General features: G+C 39.6%; 2 protein-coding genes across 8 annotated transcripts in view; both read right to left on the bottom strand.

Moving 5' to 3' along the window:
* Positions 1 to 17,807, bottom strand: part of SPIRE1 (spire type actin nucleation factor 1) — a 128,456-nt gene extending 110,649 nt beyond the window's left edge. For 3 of the 5 annotated variants that reach the window (XM_088053727.1, XM_088053729.1, XM_088053724.1), the window contains exons 1-2: positions 17,217 to 17,807; positions 5,560 to 5,594 (exon numbers count right to left, since the gene is read on the bottom strand). In XM_088053727.1, the coding sequence (XP_087909853.1) occupies positions 5,560 to 5,594; positions 17,217 to 17,532 (351 nt within the window). In that variant the 5' untranslated portion in view covers positions 17,533 to 17,807. Of the gene's footprint in view, positions 1 to 5,559; positions 5,595 to 17,216 lie in introns of those variants that run through there. The other 2 variants (XM_088053721.1, XM_088053718.1) reach the window with 1 other exon arrangement.
* Positions 17,808 to 20,161: 2,354 nt separating this feature from the next.
* CEP76 (centrosomal protein 76) overlaps positions 20,162 to 24,648 on the bottom strand; it is a 15,091-nt gene continuing 10,604 nt past the window's right edge. For all 3 annotated transcript variants that reach the window (XM_014256908.2, XM_005517276.3, XM_088065520.1), the window contains 4 exons: positions 23,632 to 23,798; positions 22,423 to 22,756; positions 20,972 to 21,189; positions 20,162 to 20,511 (listed from right to left, as the gene is read on the bottom strand). In XM_014256908.2, the coding sequence (XP_014112383.2) occupies positions 20,373 to 20,511; positions 20,972 to 21,189; positions 22,423 to 22,756; positions 23,632 to 23,798 (858 nt within the window). In that variant the 3' untranslated portion in view covers positions 20,162 to 20,372. The remainder of the gene's footprint in view (positions 20,512 to 20,971; positions 21,190 to 22,422; positions 22,757 to 23,631; positions 23,799 to 24,648) is intronic.

Genomic DNA, 24,648 nt, shown 5'->3' on the forward strand with positions numbered 1-24,648 from the left:
CACTATGAATATCCACTTCAGTCAAAGGAAGTTACTCGTCCTACAGTATCAAAAGTAGAATATGGAAGAAAAAATGCAGCACAAAATGAATGCAACATTATATTAAGATACTTAACTAGTCCACCAAAGTGCTCCTTGCTCATCTAGAAAAAATGAAAATGCCCTCAAGTCTCATTTCCCTTGCCTTTCCAAAAATCAAGTACCAAACCGAACCTATTCAGCACTCCTAAATTCATCACTGCAAGTGTAAGCACTGTGTGGACTGAAGTGGTGCAGGGAAAGAAGAGCTGTAAACAACAGGAAATCTCCAGAGACTGAACTGCTTTTTATGCTTTTCATCTGTCATTTAGCCTACGTTTTATATATTTTATTCTCATCACCTGCGTATCTCCTGCACTTCTTATATTGTGGATGTTGAACTTCTGAGTGAATAGAGACATTCAGGAATAGGGATTGAGTTGGAGTTTGTCCCCTACAGATCAAAAGCTAATGCTATCAGGTCAAACTTATCACTGAAACTGAACTTACTGAATTCCAGGGTCTATTTTACCTCAGTTTCAGCACTGCCCTCGGCAAAATCCTTCAAGCAATAACAAAGAACTCCCTCCATGCAATCACATTATCCACTTTTATTTATCCACAGAACGCATACTTCTTACGTTATTGTGCTTTGACTATTAACTTTTTGGAAATTAGCAGAGGTAGAAAACACAGCATGTCTAACAGAAAATTCATAACTAACCGAGTTCATAGGAAAATGTCATATAATCCAAGAAGGTTTAAAGATATTCAGTAGGGAAAAAAAGTATGAGATGCAACATTCTTATTTCATACTGATACTGTAAACTTGTCTTTTATTATACAAAACAACAAAGAAGGACAACATAAAGGGCTGGTAAATTTGTTGGCATGCATGCATCTAAAGCTTCATTTTTTCTTGCAGTTTACATGAGCAATCAAATTAGTCTACTGGTCTGAAAAGACAGGCAAACATGTCCACTGGCACTGGTTTACCCAAAAAATAGTACCTTAAAGCTAATTAATATGATAGCTATCAATGAGTACATACAATTGCTGCCATAAGTATGCCAGCATGCTTCTGATTAGATGGGTATCTTCTCAAACACAATTTAATAGAATTTATATAAAATGGGTTCTGCAAAAGCTAAAGAGCTATAAAAATTATCTTATTCTTCCAAAACTGAGTCCTCTTTCAGATTCATATAATCTATAGCTGCAGACTTTTCCATCTCATCCCATGGGAAAAAAAAAAAAGGAATTCTATAGTTACCAAAAGCCAAAAAAACCCCACCAAAAACAAAACCACGAAAACCCCCAAAACATCAAATACACACCAAGACCACTTAACTTGATGCTCTATGCTGTATTATTTGCAGTTTTTGCAGGCAAAATATTCCTTGGAAGGGCCCAAGTTACTGTAAGACCTAATTTTCCACCATCCATTATCTGAAATTGTCAGAAAACCAAAGGCTGAAACTGCCTCTGGACTCTTCCCCAGCTGAATGAAAGGTTTATCAGTGGTATCACTGGAATGGAGATTTCATCATAAATCCTGTGTGACTTCAGGGTGTGTAGATTAATAAAGGCACATCATATACTGCAAAATTACAGAGCCTTGACAAGGAACAGCCAAATTCTCTTAGAGAACTCTGGACAGATGGCAGGATTTGACTATCACTAAATCAGCTTAGTCAAATACATTACTAGTTCTCCAGCTCAATATTTGCTGTGTATTCCCAATGAAACTGCTGAATGAAAAGGGCAATGTGTCAAGCTTATATAGCAAGTAAACATCAGAAATCCATTTTTCTCCAAGATCAAGCTCCTCCTGATGTGCTAGAAACTTATACAAATTACAAAAAAACCCAAGCTTCTCTTGAAAAAGATGCTCATTACAAAACACTGAAGATCAAAACCTAAACTCTACTATTTTTGTGCATTTGCTATTTAATTAAGTGTCTGTTAAGCTGCTTCTTTGCAACTATGGAGTATTTGAGGAAAATCAGGAGGTCAGACTGATTGCCACAGAACCCCCACATCAATGAACAAGCATAATGGGCTTTCAGGTATCTAAAATAACAGGTCCCTTGAAGGCTGGAGTGCAGCTTCTCTTTGAGATAATTCCATCAGCAAGGGATGAGTGCTTCACTTATCAGAACTGCCACATAATGCTCAAGCACAAATTAACGCTTGCAAGAAAAGATGCATGATTCTGCTTTGGTTTCTAGAAGGCAATTCTGAACTCTTGTTAATTTTCCTCTTAAAAGCACAAGGAATTGAAAGCTTTCTTAGAATTACCAGATTTGTAACCAAGCATTCACAGAGAAATGTATTTTTTCAGTACATAATGAAAACTAATTTGGATGGAAATCATATGCATTCGTATTTTGCTAAAAGAAATTATTTTCAAACATTTTTGCCTGTCCTCTGTGCAGTGACATTTCTTCTCCCTTTTCACCATAAGGTTAATACTCAGGAAGGAGAACAAGGTGATTATTACTGTGCATGACAAGGATTGTTTGCTGCAGCAATTACTCTTCAATCAGAACGTTACTTTTGTTTACACTCAACAAGGATAAAATTATGAACCCTAGATATTACCATATGCTAAATACACATTTTATACCGCTTGAATTATGAGCAGGCAACACACTTTAATACAGGTGTGGCATGGCTTTTAATGCAAAATTATGACACCTCTTTTGAAATCCTAACATTCTGTACTATTAAATAGCTGGTCTCACTTTCATCTGCATGAGACAGGTGGTTAATTTTATTTGCATCAATACACTGAACTAACAGGTATATTCTCATTTGTATGACAGTGAACGCTGTACTCTTATAACCTGTATATTTATTCCCCTGAATTATTATCTAAAATACAGTCAATGCTTCAAGTTTCCAATGAAAAGGTTAATAAAAATTAGTTCCATAGACAAGTACTGTGATTTTCCATGGATGTTAAGATTTTTAATAGTGATACCGAGAGCTCATGAATAGAATTTACATAGACAGTGCACAGTCTCCCCAAAGCATTTCTACAATTGATTCCTTCTGTGATTTGACTCGGACTGAATGGTGTCAAGTAATTTATTCACCATTGTTTGGGACAGGCTATTTAATTCCCTTCTGACTCTTAAACAACGTGAGAGGTTGCGTGTCTCTCTGTGTTAGTGCACGGCCTGGTTAATCACACACAACAGGCCTGTGCTCACTTAGGTGGGTCTTTTCAAATAGATGGCAATTAAACCCTCCTACATATGAATCACTTTGCATTCACAGAATACTTTCTATATGAGCACTAAATATTTACAAATGAGGCTGGAATATTTTATATAATTTCTCCACCTCAGCTGAGATGACCAAAGAGCGCTATCATTATGTACATAACAGAGTTATAGGCAGGTGCAGATTAAACAAGGTCACCTTATTCCTTACTCCCATCCTCCCGTTGTGGCTATGGCACCTGGACTCTGAACCTGACATGCTGCTCATATTGCTGGCTTGAAATAAAACGTGTCCCAATTCTGGGTAGTTTACAGGATGTTTTGTAAAAGAAAGTTATGACTGTTACTTGTTAAGATTTTAAGAAGTTTCCCACATATCCTAGTCTGTTCATTTAGGCCACACTCTCTTCCACAGGAATAAAAAAAGTGAGATGAGCTGTGTCTGCTGAATTCCTAGTTCTGAAAAACAAAATCATCAACTTAAAGTCTAACACTGCAACCTCAAAGGAATTTTGGAGGAGGAAAAAGCCATGGACTCCTTCACAGCCTCCTTCAAAATGACAAAGAGAAGAGTCAATATGCTAATGGTCACAGCGCTGCTTATTAGAGACATTTTAAAATAAAGCCTTTGTCTCATGGGAAGCTCCAATCTGCTTTTCAAATACCAACAAATATACTTTTAGCAGATCAAAATTAGAAAACTCTTTTCCCATGGAAGATGAAATATAGCATATCAGACTGACTCTTACTAGACATTTTCATTTGAAGCAAAAAACATTTCTACTTTCCCAAAATGAAGTATTTTATGTTTTCTTTAAAACATTTTAACAGTGGTTTATTATCTGTGTTTTTAGTGTTAGGACCTTTGATCACCTTCCTTTTAAAAAACACAAAGCAAAATTGTAAACATATTTACTATGCAAAGCATATGGCACACTATATTATAATTTATAAACAAAGTACCAGATTTGTGAACTGAGATTTTGCAAATCCTGAAACAAATGCAGGATGCATTTGTTTAAACCAAACCACACAATGCAATAAAACGTGCCTAGTTCAAATTTCTGTACTTCCATCTGTTATGAATTACTCCTTACACTATCCTGCAGAAAGAATATTTCTGGTTTTATTATTATTATTCTTATTAATACTTGAAAAAACCTGGATAGCCTTAGCATTTTACCATTTGTAGTTGAATTAGCTGGCCTTTCATTTTGTCTTTATAACCAGCCATCATAATGCACAGTTTATCTATGAATAAACCACTTGGTAATAGTACTTTGTCACCTTCACATATATTATTGATGAGAAAGCTGACAAGCCGGCAATTACGATGCTCCACCACTTGTCCCATCTCCAGGCTCAGCCTTAGGTACCGATGGAACAGCTGAAGTGAAAACTCAGTTTTACATTTCAAAGAAAGTGCAAAGGCAGTGAGAAAAGGCTGCCCTGCAAAGGACACAGAAATTGTATTCATTGCTGGAAAAGTTTATTTGAGTAGACTATATTATTTACTCTGTATGATAATAAAGGTTAGACTGTGAGTCCACATCTTGTTCAGCTAGATGTTCCACTTAGTTTTGCATTCAGTCTTGGATTAAATCTATGATTCTGACATATAAAACAGTTACAACACTAATCAGAATTTAGTATCAAAAAACACAGATTCAAATAACGGTCAAGATATAAATCAAGCAGATTTTAATGGATTTGTGTTTCTATTGTTCCACCGGCAAGACATACAACAGTATTTCTTGGACTCCAAAACATTGCCAAGTGATAAATTAAAGGTCATATCAAAAGTATCTGAAATCAGGATGCTCTAAAATGAGCAAACAATCCTGAGATCATTTGTATTCTCTGTTTCCATCCAAATTCTCAGGTTGCCAAAAATCACCAAGCCATTCCATAAACAGTAAGTATTTATTCCATGTTCAATTAGTCCTTTCTAAAGTAAGTATAACACAATAATTTATCCAACAGAAATTACCTACATTAAACATTCTTTAACATACACATATGTTTTAAAGAGATTAATATCAAATGGGATTACACGGGCTGCATTGCAAATCTTAAAATCTTGGTTTTGAAATACCACACAGCCTTTCTTTCCTGTATTTTTGAACATGATACTAAATATCCCATGTTAAGACACACTTATCAGCTTGCTAATGAAAGTCATAAATACAATAAACAATACAACTTTGCAATGATAACTCCACACTGTAAGTACACTACATCTACAGTATAAGTTAATGAAAAGAGCTGAGCTAAATCAATGCTAACAGAGAACATAAAATACTTCTCTTACCTCCATTTCTGTGCAGTGTAAACGGCCTGATTTATCTGTAAGAGAAAAAAAAAGTTTTCAGATAAAGTACGAGACAATGAGAACGAAACTAAAAAGTTGAGTCACTTCTCTTTTTTGAGTAATTGCCAAGTATTCCTTGTCTTACTTGAATCACACATTTCAATAATGTTTTTATTCTTTATGCATCATGGTTAACAACAAGAAGGCCCTACCCTTTTTATTTGGATCCTTTATAATACTGGCTTTTTAAAAGATGTGTCTTTGATGCCTGGCTTCATTATTTAAATTGTATGATTGATGTTTGGCCATGGAGGGAACATGAAAATATGTTGGCTTAAATTAAGCAGTAACAAATAGTTATTTTGAGAGAATAACCAGCATTAATTCATAAACTAGGGAAAAGCCACTGTTCCATCTGATACTTCTGGGATTTCAAAGAGTTCAACAGAAATGAGAAGTTCAAGCAAATTAAAGTTAAAACATTACTGTGCTATTTTTGTAAGTCCCACTTGTCAATTTTTGCATTTCTTCCGAGTTCAGAAACATCACTTTGGAATTTGTATAACAAAGAAAAATTAAGTTTCTGAACTGTTTCATTAAATTGAAATCTCAATTTTCTGAATCACAAAACAGTTTTATACCAAAGTGGCTTGGCAGCTTAACAAAACAAAGACCGAAATTTCACAGCACATTAGAAAAGTATCATTTCACTAAAAGCAGCAAGTTTATAATTTTGTATCCTTATCAGAATAGGGTATCAGAATATCAGAAGGAATCCTGACAGGATGATTTCCTGCTGGAAAAAATTTATTCAAAAAAAGTTAATTGTTCCACAGAAATCTATCCATTTGAAAGGGGATCTACCCAAAACTTTAATTTCAAAACAGAGATATCAAATTTTACATTTTTTTTGTCCTAGCTTCATTGCATTCACACTGCTGGTTTAGAATTTGCAGCTTTGGAACCAATTGCTCAGAGCCTACAGAAGACATGATTCTGAGACCTCACACACTCAAAACCAAGAACAGGATGCATCTGCTTGACTGTGCGTACTCTAAGAGCACATGTTCAGGTAATGATTAGGAGGGATTTACTGCAATAGTTTGGAAATAGTTTGTGATTTGTACCCATAACTGGAAGGACTATTTTATCAGACTGGCTGACTAGCCCAAGGAAGCTCAACCAACTGGCTGGCAAAATATTCACACAGAGAAGTGATCGCACTGACTTCATATGACAAATGTGAACGGCATGCAAAACACTCAGCTCTGGGAAGAGTCACCTGCATAGAAAAAACCTCATTTTTCATACTGAACTAGTCACCTTCCTTTGAAACTAAAGGTTAAACACATCGTGAACGAGTAGGGAACACCCACCTAACAGTGTGAAAGTTGTTTGCTTTCCTTTTCAACTGTTGCCAAAGCAAGCTAATGCTTAGCACTGGTGTCTGACTTCAAAACTAAGAGCAGAAGAGTGACTTAAAAAGGCTTTTGCTTCTCATATTATCTTTTTTAAAAGGACTGGTACCTCTGGTTCATTCACTTTCAGATCCACATAATAGATTTTTTGGTGTTTAAAATGGTAACAGTCACGTGATTATTACAAACTATAAATAGGAGAAATTTATTGAGAATGTTTTTTTAACTCCTAGGATTATAGCAGATTTATTAATATTATGAGCTACTTTTGTGAAATCAATTGACAGGTGACCAAAACAATGTATCTTTATGATAGAAGATTAATTCAGAGAAATGTAGTCAAGATAGGGGAAGAAAAAAGCACATACTGTCTTTAAAAAGACATTACCTTTTTTAAAAAAAATTACTACTTCATTGTATATTGCAGTGCATACAGTAGGCCACCAATGTTTGCAATCACTGATAGTTTAAAATATCTGGACTTGCATCTCCTATGGTCTAAGGGAAGAAGAGCCAAGCTGTCTACTAGATCCTCTGAGTAGCACCAAGTACTCATTGCTGCACCTCACAACAGTGCTGAGATCTTATGAACATCCTTTTAGCAGAAATCCCAAACAAGTCCTGAAGCACAGGAAACCAATAAATCAGCCCAGACCAAAACAAGAAAGATAAAATCTGAATTTCTAAGAGTAACAGCTCCAATCTTGCAGCTCCTTTGATAAACTTGCATGAAAGCTGTTCCTCAAAGAAAAGCACTCAAACTCAGGAGTGTTTTTTATTATTAAACTCAACTATTTATTCCTATTTACACCAGCATTTTAAAACCCAGTAGTACTGTCATGAGTACATGTGCTGGGGCAGGAAGGGGGAATAACAAGTCTTTCATGCACCCAGACTGCTGCAAGTGACTGACTTACAACATTTTAATATACACTGTATTATGGTAATTATTAACCATTCCATATGCCTCTGTAGCCTGAGACCAGCTACAACTTAGCAGATTTCCCAAAGCTCTTTGCAGCCACTTGTGGACTCCCTCCACTGGGAATTTACTGCATTTGTGAAGAGATCATTAACAATACTGTTGATGCACTCACATCTATCAAGACTGAAATGAATTTGCTAAATTTATATGGCTCCTGCAAGCCAATTTATTTATACTGGCTTTATCTATACTGGCTGAGAGTAGAAATTTCTTCTCTCTTCAGTTGACATGATTGAAAAAGCAGTAACTCATAACTGTAGCCTAAGGGTCACACTCCCTTCATTAGCACTGAAAAAAAAACCTCCCCATAAGTCATAGAACAGTCTGTGTCTGCCATCAGAATGCAGTGCTTCTCTGGTAAACAGGTGATGCCTTAAAAAACTATTTCAGCTGCTGATTCTTAACATAAATGCAGACTTTTCCAGACTTCAAAACCATTCAACTAGATATTCATCTGTGCAGCATTTTTACCATTCCTACTGCCAAAATATATTCAACAGTAATTTACCATAACAGATTTCAAATAGAAGCTAATGCATTCATTACTAGTAAACAGCATAACTGTCAACTTCAGTTTATAAACAAACTACAGTTTGGAAAATTAGATAATTTTTCACTCTCAGCTTGTTGAAATGTAAAAAGTGAACAGTTTTTGAAAGAAGGAAAGTGACTTACATTGGAGGTTTCCTGTATTTCTAAAAACAGTCTTCAGAGAGACACATTTGACAGAAAAAAAATAAAATAAAAGAAACCCCAAACCTTCACATGCATTTTTTTGTTCTTCAAAATTTCTATCTGAAAAGTATTCTTCTGTCAAACTCTCAGCAAGAGGAGTCATGACAAACTTTCCTCAAGCACTAGGGAAGACTGTCTCAATCCCTTAAGGCAGGAGCTCCCTGTACTCCTTCCAATGGTAAGGACTATACCTCTAAGACTGAGTTTTAAAAGCAAAATAGATAACTCAGTATGTTAGAATGGACTGACCCAGGTATTTGTAGGACAGCACATGGGATATGCCAACTCATCTGCACTCCTCTATCTGAAGAAAAATCAAGCTACAGAATTGACTCTAGTGATGTGACACCACAATCAGCCAGCCACCATTTCAGCTCTATTCAGCTGGTCTAAGAGCCCTGCAGCTCAGAGCATCTCCCTAGCCTTCCTCTAATGTCTCAGACTCCTCTGCTCACATCCACAATCAGTTCCTTCAAGACAGCTTCTTCCAGAATTGAAATGATAAACACTGATTTTTCTGGCCACAGTGTGGCTGATGCACACATTGGCAACAAACCTGAAACTCATTTTATGTCAAAGATTAATATTATAATTAAATGTCACAGCCTACTTCTGCAAGTCTAGAGTGAAAACAAGCTGCTGTTGCTACAACAGAACTCAAGTTGCCTGCAGGAATGACAGACACTGCCTGTACGTACCAAAGGACAAAAGTGGAAGAAGAGGATGAAGAAGGAACATAAGGGCTAACCTAGGGAAAGGGGGCAAGGAAGAACATGAGAGTCACTAACTCAAGTTCCTTGAGTTGAATGGTCTTTAGTCACACCCCTCAAATTAACAGTAAACTGAATTTGTATTTGCTTTCTAGCTTTTACATCTTCAAGAGCTTTTCTTTGCCCTTAAGAGAATGAGGACTCCTCAAGTAAAAAAATTAAAATTATAAAATTTTAGACTCACATTTAAACATCCAGAAACTGGAGTTTTGGTAACTGGAGATTTGGTGACTAATCTGAAACCGGTCAGATAAGTTACCAAAAACGAAAAGTTCATCAATACAAGAGTTAAGATGAGCACCAATAAAAGGAAAGGGAATGAAAGAAGAAAGCAGAGGCAATCATGCCACAGAAGGAAAAGAGATAAATATGCAAAGAATGGGATTTGTAATTAAATGGAGATGAAAATACCGATGTAGCAGAAGTGAACCAAGCTGAAGACAGACAGTGAAAACTTGTATGATAAAAAGAAACAGGAAAAAAAAACAAGTGAAAAAGATAAAGACAAATACAGGCAAAGGACATCTTAGAAGTAAGACACATCAAGATGCAGGGAAAAAGGTCAAAAAGAGTGAGAACATGAGGAAGTGGAAGGAAGCAGACTGGATTAGGAGAGGTAACCAGAGACCCTCTCAGAGCAGGAAGCACAGAGACCCAAGTTCTGTTCTCAAGAAAAATACTTAGGCTTTGAGGATCAACATATCCTTCCTTTAAACTGTAATTAGAAGGTAACAAGAAATGGGATGACGTTTTAGAGCTTGTGGCTTTTTGGATATGACTCATGATTTCTGTATCAGACTACAACTGATGACTTCTTAATTATATGCCTCATTTTTCTGCATAGGAAAGAGAAAACTAAAAATTTTAAGAGAATACAAGGAAAATTCTTAGAGAGGTTTCTAGACCAATGGCAATCAGGACTTTCTTTCCCTGTGCAAATTTTTTCATGCCTTCTGTTTTCTCCATTGACGTTACTCTCCATTTTTAACAGTAATAAGCAATTTTTGTCCATTGCACAAAGCAAAGATAATGACTAAGAGGTCTTCTGTATTAATACCCTGTTAAATCTTGTAATAAAAATATTTTAAATTTCAAATTAACAAATCCATGTTACCTTAGCGCTACTTCCTAAGATATAATTACATGGCTGTTCTTTGTCTTGTCTCATTTCTATTCAGCACAAGGCTGTGATCAACATATGATTTTTCTGTATTCCACTGCTCACTCTCTTTAGCAAACCTCTAAGTTTTCCTAAGGATCACATCCATTTTTGCTACTATAAGATAAATACAGTGATAGTTGTGCATCTCCAAGTGCTACTGGACTCCTTTCATAACTGACAGTCTCTTCTTTAGATGCTTATATACAGATACTGCACTCATCCTCCTCTGGCCTGTACAGGTATCAACTCTTCCCCAAAAAAGTGTGAATTCACAGAGTTCATGTGTCTTGATTCTTATTTTTAAAAATTTCTGTTACTCTGATCATATTCTAATTTTTCCTGGAGCTACCCAATTGCCTGCTCATTCAACAAGTATGTGTGCTTCTGAACTGTGACTCCATTCAAGTCATCAGCAGTTTCTCCCACCATTTTTGATGGATCCAGTGCTTCAAGCAGTTTACAGCTTTTCTAAACTGATAACTCAGCACTGTTGGATCTGTTAAGAACTGTCACCAGCTGTTAATAAACTCTCTCAAGTAAATGAAAAATGAGTTCTTTTAATTCTTCTCTACTTCAGCTGTGTCTTTGCAGTCTTGTATTTACACTATACAAAGTGACACATCTAATTTTGCTCCTCTTAAAGTGCACAGTAATAAAATACAGTAATGCATTTTGTTGTGTCATGTGTCATGCAAGCTGTTTTAAGGTTTTATCAAGAATAAAACAATGTTGTCTCCTTATTTGATCTGATGCTGTAATGTGATAAACTAGTTCAGAAACAAAGAGTAAACACTCCTCAGTTTCCTTTTAACAGATACTATGAAAAAGCTTCCCCACTTTCATGGAGATATGCTCACTGCCAACATGGATGCAGGATGTTACATACCTTTAATCCTCTTGTTACCTGCAACATTCATACTGCACACTTGGCAAACACAGTCAGGCTTGGGCAAGACTCATCCACAGCTCTGTGCCACCATGTGGGTCATTTGCACTGTCTGTCACTCTGATCCTGTCCTGTTCTGAATCATTCTGTTCAAGGCTCTCTCTCTCGCTTTCTCTATTCCTCTCTGTCATAACATACACTGCTACTCTGCTCATTTTCTAAGCTCCACTTGAGCTCCCCCAGTCCCACCCATCATCTCTCATGAGGCACTGTGGGGTAAACTGTCACCTCCAGCCAGCCCTGAAGCTGGACTCCATTATCCATTACCTATTTTTCCCTCGCTCCCCCAAAAGCATCTTTGTTCTTTCTCCAGCAATGTCCCATAGGGATATGATATTAACTCTCTGCAACATCATGGCAGATGTCTCATTTTTCACTCTTCTCTTCAATTGCTGTTAACAATGACAACTAAAATTCCATGTTTCTTTCTACAGCAACGTTTTTACTTCATTAGGCAAGAAAATCTCTGTTAAAGTACAAACGTCTTATCTTTTACTTTGGTCATTGTTAATACCAGGAGCCCAGAATTCCTCAAAGTTCTTCTTTCAAAGTTCAAAGTTCAATGTTTTCCTTAGGAACAAATGCAGTTTTCAGACAACACCAAATCAGAGTTCATTCTTTCACTGCATACTTCGCTGCATCTTCAACATTTCTCCATACAAATACAGGCAACTAAGGTCACTTATCCCTGATGGCAATTTCTTATGTTCTGGAAACCACACTGATGATAGAAAGCCTGGCATAAATCAGGCCTAAGCTTTCTCTCTTCCACAGATCAGTAGAGCAAGAAGACATAAAAGCATCAACTCACCAAGACTTCCCTCTGCTGTCTAGTACTATTTTCTTCCTATCTTGATATCCAATATTAAAATACCTGTATAGGTATCTATCTTAAAACTCTTGCACAAAAAAATGAGGCTCAATATATCAAGCCTTACTATTTTTAAATACAGTTGTTTCTGAATACCCTTGAATTAGATTTGAATTCTGAATATAACTAAGTCTTCATCCTAAAGGTAATATTTATTTTAGCACTATTCATAGCAACACCTCTTTCAAAACTTAAACATCAAGAAAGGCCATTCCATCCATCATCTTTAAAAAGGGTCAACAAAATTAGAGAAAAAATGGTAGTACATTAATTTTCCTCTAAAAATCATGCATATTTTTCCTCAGTAACCCAGAGACTGACAGATAATAATGTCTTCATGTACATAAGTTGAATTTGCATTTATTCATCCTGTTTTTCCATTCTTGCCTTCCAAAACCTGGGCACACAAGGATGCAAGAGGGACATGGACTTCATTAAAACTGCCAAGACAACATAAACTATTCTTCTCCAGCATGTCTCACCCTGAGCCCTCCAAGTCCTGTGAAAGCCACCATGCAGTCAACTTTTCTGTGATCTTTTTGATTCAAAGCCAGAATACTCCATGCATTATGCCCTCCTGCTGAACGCCTGGCAGATTTCCAAGAGAAAAATCTGCATAGTACTCGCTTCTGGTAAGACCAGCTGTAATTTCTCTGTGTGTTTTCTCTCCTAGGGCTGGAGGACGAGGCAAAAGAAGGGCCACGGACACTACCCACAGTTCACGGTCTCGGGAGGGAGATGGAAGGCCAAGGAGCCAACCCTTAACAGCCAACAGCTGGAAGTGAGCCCAACTCAGCCTTCAAGATATCCTTCTTTGCCACTTTCCAAGATCCTCATGGCTATTCCTCTTCGGGAGCTCAGTGCAATGCCCAAAATTGATGGCCACCTTTGCTAAGCCAGGGATCTGGCATTAACAAAACATGCAGGGAAAACCTTCATTTTACCCAGCCTTCGCACCCTCAAAACTGTCCTGTTTCCCACCTCTGGGAAGGAGGGGGCAAAGCCTCTGGGCTGAAAAGCAAGAGCTTCTTATCCAGCTTGCAGCAATGACACAGCCCCAACGAAACAGCCTCCAGTACCCTCCAGTATCCTGTGCCCCTGGATCCTGGGCATGATGTCGACTGCTAGCTCTTGTGCAGGTTTTCTGCTCCTGAATCTATAATTTCATTATTGCTTCAAGTTTATAAAAACATGTGTAAATGAGATTCTGCAAGAAGAGAGCTTGGACAAATCAAACCACATGTTTACCCCAAACATTTTAACTCATTCAGAAGTTAATTTTTATTGCATCTGGCACTTTACTGGATGCCACCATTAGTTCTTTTCATATAAATTGCAAGTAACAAAGACTGCTAAAGCACCCATTAGTTAAAATAAATTCTACACGGTACCATGGGTATTTCGAAGCATACTTCTCTGGTATTTAGATGTCAGACAATGATCCATACTAAGAAAACCACAGCGAGCTTTATGTTTATTTTACATATTCATGCAAAATCTTCTTTCTTTTTCTTATTTTGGTTCTGGAAAAGTAAAAAGGTTTTCACTGCTCTGTAAAAATATGCCTTCATGTGCATCTCTAGAGCAAACTCTTTGACATGACTGTGTTTACTGCATTTGCTCCTGACTTCGCCTGAGCCCCACTGACAGGCGTGACTGATCACATCGTAGTTCGCCACAACCCTGGACAAAGCCTGAATGTTCACTACCCAAAGACACCATTCTTCAGGGATTCCTTTATTTGCCCACACAGGATTCTGTTGTTTACTAAAACAGAAACTAACAACCAATATTTGTTCCTGTGAACTATCCAAACCTATGCACCAACCTACACCTATACATTTTTTTATGTATTGCTAGAACAAAACAGCTTTACAACTCAGAGCATTAACCCACAGAACCCCTATTGCTCTAACAAACCTCCTGACACATGCATTTGAATCTAAATTGTCTGAAATACAAAGGCAGGAAAACAATTAGCAGGAATCCTTCCTGATCCTCCTTTTGTCAGTGATTCAGGTGATATCAGTGGTGACATGAAAATGAACAACTGGGATGCATTTTCATCCTTCATCTTTTTACTTATTTTTAATCAAAACCTTATATTTTTTTTACGATAAAGAAATATTATTGGATCACACAGATAAAACTGAAAGATCTGAAAATCAGTCTCTGGTTTCATTTAAGGACTGGGATTCAACTCCAAGGGCATTTTTCTGTCCCACTATCAGCGAAACTCATCTCTTTCCTATCTCAAGGATATTTTTCAATTTCTAAGTATTGCTACTGGAATTTCAGGTATTAAGCGTGAACTGGAAAACTTTCACAAGAAACTGCTTTGGAAAAGTACCATCAGTTTCTACATAATCAGTACTTCTTTTCAAGAGAACTTTAATTTGTATCTTGAAAGTAAAATTTCTGTGACCATACAGCTTCAGCTGTTACGTTGTACTGCTCCCCAGGCCACAGAGACAGGGCACTTCCTAAGCTTTCACCGCTGTGAAAAGAATACAGAAGCTTACAAACAAATACCCATTCCAGAGGCTCAAGCTGTAACTGGCTGAGGAAGCTCATTAATCATCACCCAAAGAGACTGCAGTGAGCAATAAGGAAAAGAACAGGAACAGTTCAAAAGATACCAAGGAGAAGCAAGCCTTCTGTCAGCTTTTCAATTCAGTATAGTGAATTCCCAACATTCGATGCATCACGTATATAACAATTTCCAGTGAAAACCTGCTCTAGGTTTCACAAATCAAAGAACACAGAAAACCCCTTGTGAAAGCTTGGGGCCTGAGCAGCCTCTGTTTGCAAAGTCTATTCAAAGTTAGGTAGATGAGGAAGGCCAGGGGCAGGGAGAGGACCCCAGGAGGAATACTGCCTCTTTTCAAATCCAGGCACCTCTACCAACCTGCAGCTGATGGAAAAGCGAGTTCACCGAGGTTGTTTTAGGAATGGATAGCTGGCAGAAAAATCCCCAACTCCCCTTTTCTATTATACGCACTGGAGGGGGTACTCTCCCTGGGATAGCTCCCGCCTCCTGCTTTCCTGGGAGGTCTTAACAGACTGGTCATCTTTGTTTAGATACATATAAACACTCTATTAAGATTCTCAAGATATAAGCACACACATGTGGTGTTATAAAAAATAATACATACACTAATAAGATGAAAAAAAAAAGAAAAATAGACAGGGCTGTAATATTAAAAAAAATATCCATCCAAAAATTTAGATGTGGTATCAACATACACAGGTTAGCACATGTTGACTATAACATTTTCACAGTAAAGCTTTAGAATAAAATAAACATGCCGGATATCAGTGAGGGGTCTGAACTTTATATCCAAGTATATTCAACACCTTCCTACAGCCAGTAATGATATACTGTAAGAGGAAATAGGCTAGGTCCACCAATAGCAAGAAAAAAAGGCCACAAAAGAAAGAAATACATAGTAAACTGATATATTTCCTGCAATAGGGAAGAGAAAAGAAAAAGTCTTGATGTCATCTCAAAAGACTGTAAGCAAAAGCAGCACACGACATGCAACACAGAACTCTTCAATATGCTTGTGACATGCAGATGCCTTGGTCAGGAGTGTATTTTCCTGGAATTTCTGGGTGTTGGTCTGGCATTTAATTAACATTACAAAGACCTGTTTTTTAAAGCAGTTTTAAAAGCACACTAGATCACATTTAAATGGAAGTCATTATTAGACTTATTACAATTGCAGAACCAAATGACATCCTTTCTTCCACTAAATATATTTTGATATTTGCATGTACCACTAGCTCCAAACTGGATTACTGGAAGTCTCTGCCAAAAGACATTTCAGACAGGCACTGTATCAAAAGGCTTCATTAAATTCTAACACCAGGCATAATATTCATGCTCTAAATGCTGAGTGCTTCATTAATCCCATTTTGTGAATTTACCACTGCCTTCTGATTCACACAACTTTAAAATGCTGAAACCTCTGGCTTCCCAGAAAATTTTGTGACGTTGAATGTGGACTAGGCTGATACCGGGGAATACCATCATGTATGTGATAGCCGACCACATCCCTCTGCTGCCCATTTTTGATTTCTTTTCAGAAATCGAGCTTTACTTGTGACAAAAAATACTGCTTTCCACATTTAAAATCAGAAGCTTTGAAAGGCTAAGAAACAGACATGCGACCTCATTTTCCTTTCCAATGCAAAATACGCTTTCCTGGGTATTTTAACGAAACAGATGGTAGGTGCTAAGCCCCTGTACACGGCTTTCTCACTTACTTAGTGTCAGCACGCATCTAAATGGATCTATTTCTAATAGGTGCCTTTTGATGCCAAACTGTTCCGGAAGTCCCTGAGGGATGCACGGCCCTGCCGGAGGAACCCAAAGAGCAGGGAGCCCGCAAGAGCGGCGCTCCCGGTGTGTGGATGACACGGGATTGGTTGCGCACCAGGAGATACGACGCAATTATAAAACACTGAACCCGCATTCGCCTGCCCGCGCCCGCACGCAGGCGATCGCATCCCAGGCGAGGGGGTCAACCTTTCCACGCACGACACCGAGATGCCACAAGGAGACACACAAACACACAGACACGCAGACCACCCCCCCGCGCCACAGCCCCCGGCACGACCGAGGAGCCGAGAGCTCGCCCACCGCGACCCTCGGGCGGGAAGGACAGTCACGTCCGGGACAAAGGCTGATGGAGACGGGCGGCCGCCCGCGCCCGACCCCCGGCTGCTGCCGCCGGGGGCTGCGCGGGGTCGGCGCCGGCGGCGGGCCCCCCGCCTTTCCCGCGGCGGGGGGGGGCGGCCGGGCGGGGCCGTCCTGCCCCAGGGTGACGGCGCCGCCCCGCCAGACGCGGAGGTGCGCGGCCGCCGCCCCCAGCCTGGCGGCGGGGGTCTCTCCGCGGCGGGCACGGGCGCGCAGCGAGGCGCAGCACTGGTAACACACGGCCCACGCCTGCTCCTCGTTGATGGGCTGGTTGTAGAGCCGGAGGATCTCCTCCAGCGACAGCGCCTCCGGCTGCCCTCCGGACCCGCCGCCGTCCTCCTCCTCCTCAGCGGCCGGGCGGGAGGCGCCGGGCTGGGGCTCCATGCCCTGCGTCCGCCGCGGTGGTGGTCCTCGCTCAGCGACCGGCCCCGCCGCCGCGGCAGCGGCTGCTGATGCTGCTGCTTGCACTGATGCTGCTGCTGCTGCTGCTTGTGCTGCTGCTGCCGCCCGGTCCCGCCGTGCTCATCCTCTCCGCCCCGCTAGTGCCACCAGGCCGCCGGACGCACAGCCCGGCCCGCGCGGCAGGCAGCAGGAGCCAGGAAACAGGCAGGAGTCAGGAGGAAGGCAGGCACAGGATCGGCGCCCGGTCCGCCCGCTGCCGCCGCCGCCGCCGCAGGGGGAGCGACAGCTCATAGCAACGCAATGGCGTCCTCGTCCTCGCCCGCCCCCGCCGCGCGGCGCCGCCCGCCCGCCCGCCGCCGCAGCGCCCCCTGCCGGCACCGCCGCCATGGCGGGCGCGGAGCGCTTTGACCAGGGCTGCCACGGCAACCGGCGCGTACAGCGCCTGCCGGGCCGGGCCGGGCCGAGCCGCTCGGCTTCCACCTCTGCCGGAGACACCGACGGACGCGGGGCACTCGTGGTGCACTCAGCCCACAGCCCTCGGGCCGCTGTTTCTGCGCCGGGTGCTGGCAACCACCACCCGCAGCAACGAACAGCTCCCGGCGGGATGCGGGATGACACTCCCTGCACCCCCAAGTGTTAAACGCTTGACACGAACCCGCGCCATCACGGATACGGCGAAACGTGTTAGGTCCCCGCTATCACAGCAGGAGGGCGAGTGCCTTTGAATTCCAGGGTCTGCCCTCCTAAAGCAAACACTTCCTCCGGGAAAGCTCCATCCTCGGCAGCAGCAAGGCTGGAAGCGCCCAGGAGACGCAGAAAGGGTAGCAGAGCTAAACCAGCCCAGTCTGGGAAGGGAACAAGGGACTCGTCTTCCAAGCAGCTGGGAACTGACGTCCCTGCCCCTGAACACACCTGGGCACCCGAAGGGCACAACCTTCGTGCCAGCTTTGTCCCAGGCAAACGAGCACTTTCACGCAGAAAAGCATCAGACTAAATAAGCTGATGCTCAGAGCGAACACACAGCGTTTCTCTCTTTAGTGTTCTACCTCTCAGATGTGAAAGGAAAATAAAAATCTCCCGTTCGCATCTGATCCACTGGGAGCCGGGAGGGTGTGAGGAACAGCGCCGGGAGTGCCCCCTGCCGTACAGGAGCGGTACTGCACCTGGGCAGGGCCCCCGCCGCCGGCTCCAACTCTCCCATTCCTCTTCCAGCTCCTCTCTTCCCATTCCACCTGCAGTTCCTCTCTTCCCTTTCATTTCCAGCTGTACTGAACGCCGCTGCTTTCTTCCTCTTGAGTAACATACAGCGGTGAATATAAGATACGACTGGTACTTAAATAATGCTGTTAAATTTGGAGATATTCACCATACAATATGATCCAGCCTTTCAGGAAAGGAAAGTAGGGGAGAAATTGTACTTGTGAAGCTTTTATCAGCATCCTGTATGCTGTATAAGAGGCAAACGAATGCATTTTGATCTTTCAGGTAGAAAAAGAAAGATAACACAAAACCAGACTTGTGAAGTTAGCAGCAGGGCCAGTAAGTACATAATGCGCCATTAGAATCCTAAATTTAAAAAACCTCAGTGCTGTTGTAGGAAGTATTTAACACCTCTTGAAGAAAAAAGACAAAAATGGTGTCACACTGCCACACTGCTGATTAAATGTACATGCAAAATGTCAACATTCACTCCTGCTGTATGTGTTGCAAGATTCTCTAGGATCACGTAATTTTTTTGGTTCAGGACCAGCAGAAAAAGTTGCCTTTCTTACAAGGACAAGCAAAGGAGGTGGTCATGGGCTATCACTGACACGGAACAGCTTCTGCAAAAGAAACCAGTTTCAGAATCTCCAGCCACAAGAGATGCCTGGGGTCCACATGGGAAAAAACCTGAGAAGTATGGTACGAGAAAGTTCAGTAAGCCCAACTGCTTGCCATTTTGTAAAGCATAAAGACTTACAGATACTCAGCAAATCATCACCCATAGGTTTAAGATAGACAAAATCAGAGGTGGGTAATTAAGTACAGATTTGAGCATCAGAATTAGACAAAATCACGAATGGCTGTCAAGAAAAATGGCCTGGCTACAACTTCTACCTCAGAAACTTCATAAGGTAACAAGAGGCAAAAGGCATCACATTTAACTACTTTATCTAACCCATCATAGCTATTCACGTCACCAGGTATCCAAGTCTTAATATATATTTAAAAAAATAAATCCATAAATTATTAAATTCATAGATCTTCAGGTATCCAAGTCTTAATGTATATTTAAAAAATAAATCCATATATTATTAAATTCATAGATTAACAACTTTATCTGATTGAACTGTTCTCAGAAGCTGAATGTAGAAGTTACTATTAGATCCCCAAGAGGCAGAAATAAATTTTGTTGTCTGAAGGACACATGCATAAACACTAGTCTATCTGGATCTCAGTCACTCACAAAGTACATCCTGTACACTACAGGGAAAGGAGAGGTAGAAAAGAGTCTCTTAGTCTGTAGAGGTAAAGCAGACCTACTTCTAAACAAACTCTTAAACCAATTCAGAACTGCAAAAAACAAGCCAATATTTTTGCACCCATTTTAGTAAATTGACCCACATTCCTATAAATATAAAAAGTAACTTTTATTACAAAGAATAAATTCTCTTTATAAATACAATCATTACTGTGTACACAATCCCCTTCAATACACACACTGGTGTTCAAAATCAGTAGCATTTATATAAAATACTATCTTAGTTTTTAATTGAATCATTTTATACCCTCATACATTATTTTGCAGTGCTAAAAAGGCATGAATAATTTGGGGTTTTTTTTCAAAGGACAGAACGGTATTTACAAGCAAACATGATCCAAACTGCACACGCAGATTCAGGGTACGTAAACACTCGTACACGAACAGCAAGTCGCACCTGGTCTCCCCTACAACAGATTATTTCTTCACAAAAAGGAGACCTATATGACAAAGAGAAACAGAGTAACAGACAATCTTAAGATATTGTTAAAAGTTTTAATTATATAGTGCAATTTTTTTAAAGTGTGACTAGCATTGAAGTGACGATGAATGAGTCTGTCACTACAAATAATAATATTGTTCTATAGCGCAAGGGCCGTTGCCTTGGAGGAAAATGACACAACCACTGATCATTTTTAACAAGTGAAGAGAAATTAAATTAACTCCTCCCTTGTTCTTCAATTTAATACACAAGAAGTCTATCACCACTGAGTCACCAATGTAACCTAAAAGCTCTGTACCCCATGATCCATTACACATACCACACTACTCTTCCTCCAGTTCTAACCTAAGGAAATTAATTTTCTTTAAAATTCATTATTAAAAAAATGAGTTGCAATTAGCAATTAAGGATTACTATTTAGTTTTAACATATACCTATATCTTTACACTTAGACTTACCGAAGACACGTGGCAAATACTCTCCTGGCATTTCTGTGCACAAAATGGATTGGAAACCCTTTGAAGGTGTGACCATCGGGTACCGCTCTTCTTACGGCATCCTGAAACTCTTCATTTCCTGCAGAAACACCTGTTGTGCGTTCAAGCTCGTAGGCTGCTAATGCTGGTGACAACAGATAGGAGAGCTGATCATCCCAAACAGTAGAAAGGCCAAGATCCTGGGAGGCAAGTCACAGAACAATGACAACTGTGAAGAAGGTACATCAGGATATGCCTAAACTTGCCTACTGTATAGATTCAAATAAATCCAGGAATCTTTATATTGGTAGTTGATGGCAGTGAACTGATGAAGCAGTGAGCTTTGTGTTGGTGTGGTGTCACACACCAACTGGGAGAAGCAAACACCACCACCAGAAGTGACACCACAAGTATCAAACATTTATCAAGGAATGAAGCTAAACTATTAGACTTAAGCATAAGGCCAGCAGACTTGAAACCTGTTTCAGCTACAGCATCTCTGCATGAAACGTAAGAAGATATGCATAAATACACAGCAAAAATATGGAAAAGATCAACTAAGATTCACCTGACATTTTTTCAAATGTCTCATGGAAAACCCTTTCTGAAAATATGATGCACAACAGCTCCCTGAAACACAAAGGCACCTTCTTTCTACCATCCATGTTCCCACCACATACGTGCACCTTCCTCCTACCACCCCAAAGGCAAAGAAATATAAAAAACTACCATGTATATATTCAACACTGCATAAGACTCATACTCAGAGAATTACTTTGCCACCCTAAAGGCTGAGCATTGTGTGGGGAGATAAAAACAGAAACAATCAAAAAAACATTAAAAACAGACATAAGCTAACAGGGACTTAAAATATCATTGCCTTCATATCCAGCACAGGATGTACCATTTCTGGCACATTATGCCTTGTAGAAATCCTGGACAAAAAGGACAAAACTAACTTCTAAAAATATCTCCCATTTTGTAAAGCAGTCAGAGTAAGATCATGAAAGCTGAAAGTCTACTTTTATCTAGGAACCAGAAACATTTGTGCTGTATTGGCAAAGTCCGCTAACAATCAGATTTGATCTTCCTGGTGCTTTTAGAAACAGCTCATGGGTGGTCTGCAGGTGCCAGTAAGCTAAAGATCACAGACCTAGAACAGGGGCCTAGAAGGGGCAAAGGCAGGGTGGAGGGAAAAGCTCACACATGAGGCTACAGATCACCACCACAAATAATGGTATGATGTCTAAACCAGCTCATTACAGTCTTCCTAAACATTTTTCCAGTAATTTCACTTTTCACACATCATAGTTCTGCAAAAGCTGATGGTAAAGACATTGCAAAGATATAAGTATGTGAACTAACAAATGGCTATCCAAAACAAGTATACAATTGACACATTACCATGACAGATTACTGCCAGTCTTCCTCACCTTTCTGTGTTCAGAGACCAGTATCCTCAGCTGCACTTCTATCTCGTTGCTTGTTACAGCAGCATCTATTGTAGAAGCACACAGAGGAGGAAAAGGGGGAACTGAAGATGTTGCTCCAGGAGGACATACAGATTTTATTGCTTCTCCGCTCATGGGTTTCCATCTAGATTCATCATGCAGGTCAAACACACACACCTCCACAGCATCAGAGGGCTGACAATTTCCAAAGAACTTTTGATGGTTAAAGATACAACCTATTGTGCGATATGGATACAGTGGCTTGGGTTGTTCAACTATGGGAGGGTCATCAGGGTTGATAGCTCTGTGGATGTACCTAGTCAAAAAGATTCAACTTCTTATTAATACAGCTTATTTCAAGGCAAGGTAAAAATATTTAGATGGGACAGATACAGACATTTCTTCTTTAAAAACACATCCAAGTTCGTAATCAATTTTCCCCAAAAAAATTGCATTCATTTGTTTACAGAAATGTAATTGCACACGTTTTGGAGATATAATATACAATCAAACAATAAATAATTTTTAGTCTTTAAATCTAGAAAAATATACTGCTTAATCAAGCAGTTAAATTTTGCAACTCATGCATGAACATGCTCATACAGTTTCCCTGTTATTCATCACATTTAGAGAAATACACCTGCAAATGCTAATCACAGGACACACGAACAGTGGCAAAACATAATTGCTTGTTTTGAACACCAGAAAGAATATGTTCCCAAAGTTTTAGTACATCAAACATGTGCCCTTCTCAAATAACCCAAGCCAAGAGAAAATCTCAGAGAACTTAGAGAGATTTCTGCAGGGAGCAAAAATGTAATGCAATACTGATTTTGCCAATGAAATCAAGCAAAAAATATGTGTTCCTAAACAATCATGTCAGATTTCATCTCCTTTACAAATGATGGCAGTGATAGCGTCAATGGCAATCAGCTGCCATAAGACACAAAACAGTTACCATACAGTATTAAGGACACTGATATATTACAAACTGATGAAATATTTCCCCTCATGCTGAACCAGTTATTTTCCAAGCAAAAGTAGTAGATAGAAAAAATATTCAAAGACAAATATCACCTGTATTACATGACAGGGTATAAAGATTTAAAAAAAACCAAAACACAAGAGTAAAAATATCCTACACAAACCTCAATATACATTGTTCTGTTTTCTTATATTCTTTTTACTCACCTATGTCCTGTTAAGCTCTCCCAAAAAGTAATTGTTCCATCAGATCCACAAGTCATTACCCAAGTGTGGGGGACTCCTTTTGCTTTTGTTCCAACACACACAAAGGCTTCCAATCCAAACCCAAGAAGAAGACTGCACAGAAGGTTAGCATGGTCTTCACAGTCACCCTAGGCAATAAATATTAATGAGCTGTTTTGAGTATTAGGTATGGATAAAACCTTAAAGAAAGAAAATAGTGGTATTTCTCAAGCCACCATTTAACAAGTCATGTTACTTTCCTGTTTATCTAAAATATGTATCAAAAGTCAGGATTTTACCACTTACACTAGACAGGTTTTAGTTTTCTGTAATAGAATAAAAAAAGTTAAAACTTAAAAATAGATGTTCTAATGATAGACTGTTGATATGGTTTGTTCAAGTATAGTGTATGACTAACACTGGGAAACATTTCTTATGACTATAAAGATACCTTCAAATAACCCAAAACCGGAATCTATTGACCTGTGACAACAAAACCAATGTTCTAATTAACTGCAAATATATATATAAATCAAACACCTGAGGAAAGACTAGAAATCACTCAGTATTTGCACACATTTAGGAAATTTTTCATTTAATAAAATGTAATTCTACTGGTATTTCACCTTCTTGAATGTGCTGCCAAACTTCAGAAACTAGACAAAGATAAAACAAGGTCCCCCACAGATCTAATTGTAAGACCACTGGGAATCATGTGCAGCTGTTTTTTCCTTCAGTTAGAAAAACATTTATCTCATAAACACATTACTACCACTGATAATTCAGAGAAAACAATTTCCAAATGCAATGTCTAGCATCCTTTGTCTCTTGAGTTCTTTACAAACGTTAGCTGTAAAGTAAGAACAAAATTTGCTCAAACAATGAAGGCTTCATAATACAAAGTATAGCATTCAGAAGCAGAACAGTAAGGCTCTTTAGTCAAGTAACTATTCAGAATGTTGAAAATGTGAAATTCAGAGTTCTTGGATGTATCAAGAC

Source organism: Pseudopodoces humilis, chromosome 1 (genome assembly GCF_049639895.1).
Source record: "Pseudopodoces humilis isolate 2021_Gansu_Grassland_sample_001 chromosome 1, ASM4963989v1, whole genome shotgun sequence".
Lineage (NCBI taxonomy): Eukaryota > Metazoa > Chordata > Aves > Passeriformes > Paridae > Pseudopodoces > Pseudopodoces humilis.